The following is a 1,493-nucleotide window of genomic DNA, read 5'->3' on the forward strand; positions in this document are numbered from 1 at the left end:
GTACAAAACTATAAGTACCCTCAGGTTATGTTTATGAATATAAATTATACACATACATGTTTATATACATATTACATATATTTATTAATAATATACATATACATAAATATTATATAAATATACATTAATTATATAATAAATAATGCAAATAAATAAAATTACTTATATTTTCAAAATAACCCAAAAATCAAATAATTCAGAATATACAAATCTAAAAAGGAAAATCCTGAAGGATCTTTTGGGTGAGGATGAACTGTGTGCATAAAACTTGTCTTTTAAGGGTATAACATTTCATCATTTACTTCATTATTTATTTCATTATTTGTCTCTTCAGCCCACCATGTCTGCTTTCAATAACACCACTTCCCAGCCACTGATTTTTTTGTTGACTGGAATTCCTGGCCTTGGAACATCTCAGATATGGATTTCCATTCCCATCTGCCTCTTATATGCCATTGCTCTCTTTGGGAATAGCATGATTCTATTGGTAGTGATCCGTGAACAGAGTCTCCATGAACCCATGTATTATTTCCTCTCCATGCTCTCAGCCACTGACCTGGGCCTGACTATCTGTACACTTTCTACCACACTGGGAGTTTTCTGGTTCAATAACAGAGAGATCAACTTTGATGCTTGCGTCATCCAAATGTTTTTCCTCCATGGACTGACATTCATGGAGTCTGGTGTGCTCCTAGCCATGGCCTTTGACCGCTTTGTGGCAATCTGTGCCCCACTTCATTATGCCACTATTTTAACCAACACAAAGATTGCTCAAATTGGTGTGGCCATGGTTTTAAGAGATGTTGCAATCATGACTCCAGTGGTTCTGCTTCTCAAAAGGTTGTCATTTTGTCGGTCAAAGGTTCTTTCTCACTCTTACTGCTACCATGTGGATGTGATCAAGTTGTCATGTAATGACAATAGGGTTAACAGCATCATGGGACTTTTTGCCCTCTTTTCAACCACAGGCATAGACTGCCCTTGTATTCTTATATCCTATGTCATGATCATCCGTTCTGTGCTCAATATTGCATCTCCTGAGGAACAACGCAAGGCTTTTAATACATGTGTCTCTCATATTAGTGCAGTTGCTATTTTCTATATTCCCCTTGTCAGTTTGTCTCTTGTACACAGATATGGTCGGAAGGCACCCCCTTTCATCCATACCATGATGGCCAATGTCTTCCTCCTTATTCCACCTGTTCTTAACCCCATTATCTACAGTGTAAAGACCAAACAGATACGCAGGGCTATTATTAAGCATCTTATTCATATGGGGCACCAGATGTGAATGTGGAATTATAAAAAGGATACTCTTCTCCAAAGAGATTAGAATATTGATGTTTGTCATTGTATTGCTTCAGTATTTTTTTCATGGTGTTTTATGTTTCTGAGGTTTTGTGACCTTGGTAACATGTAAACCTTCCCTCTTAAATTAGTCCACAGTAAGACCTGGAAGTGTTCTCACTAAGACTTCTTTTGTTTACCTATAG

The 1,493-nt window shown here is 36.9% G+C and overlaps 1 protein-coding gene across 1 annotated transcript; it reads left to right on the forward strand.

Moving 5' to 3' along the window:
- Window positions 1-340: 340 nt before the first annotated feature.
- On the forward strand, window positions 341-1,291 carry LOC140508810 (olfactory receptor 51F2-like). Its single transcript, XM_072616683.1, has one exon. It carries the CDS (start codon window positions 341-343, stop codon window positions 1,289-1,291), a length of 951 nt encoding a protein of 316 aa, XP_072472784.1.
- Window positions 1,292-1,493: the final 202 nt, after the last annotated feature.

Source organism: Notamacropus eugenii, chromosome 5 (genome assembly GCF_028372415.1).
Source record: "Notamacropus eugenii isolate mMacEug1 chromosome 5, mMacEug1.pri_v2, whole genome shotgun sequence".
Taxonomy (NCBI): domain Eukaryota; kingdom Metazoa; phylum Chordata; class Mammalia; order Diprotodontia; family Macropodidae; genus Notamacropus; species Notamacropus eugenii.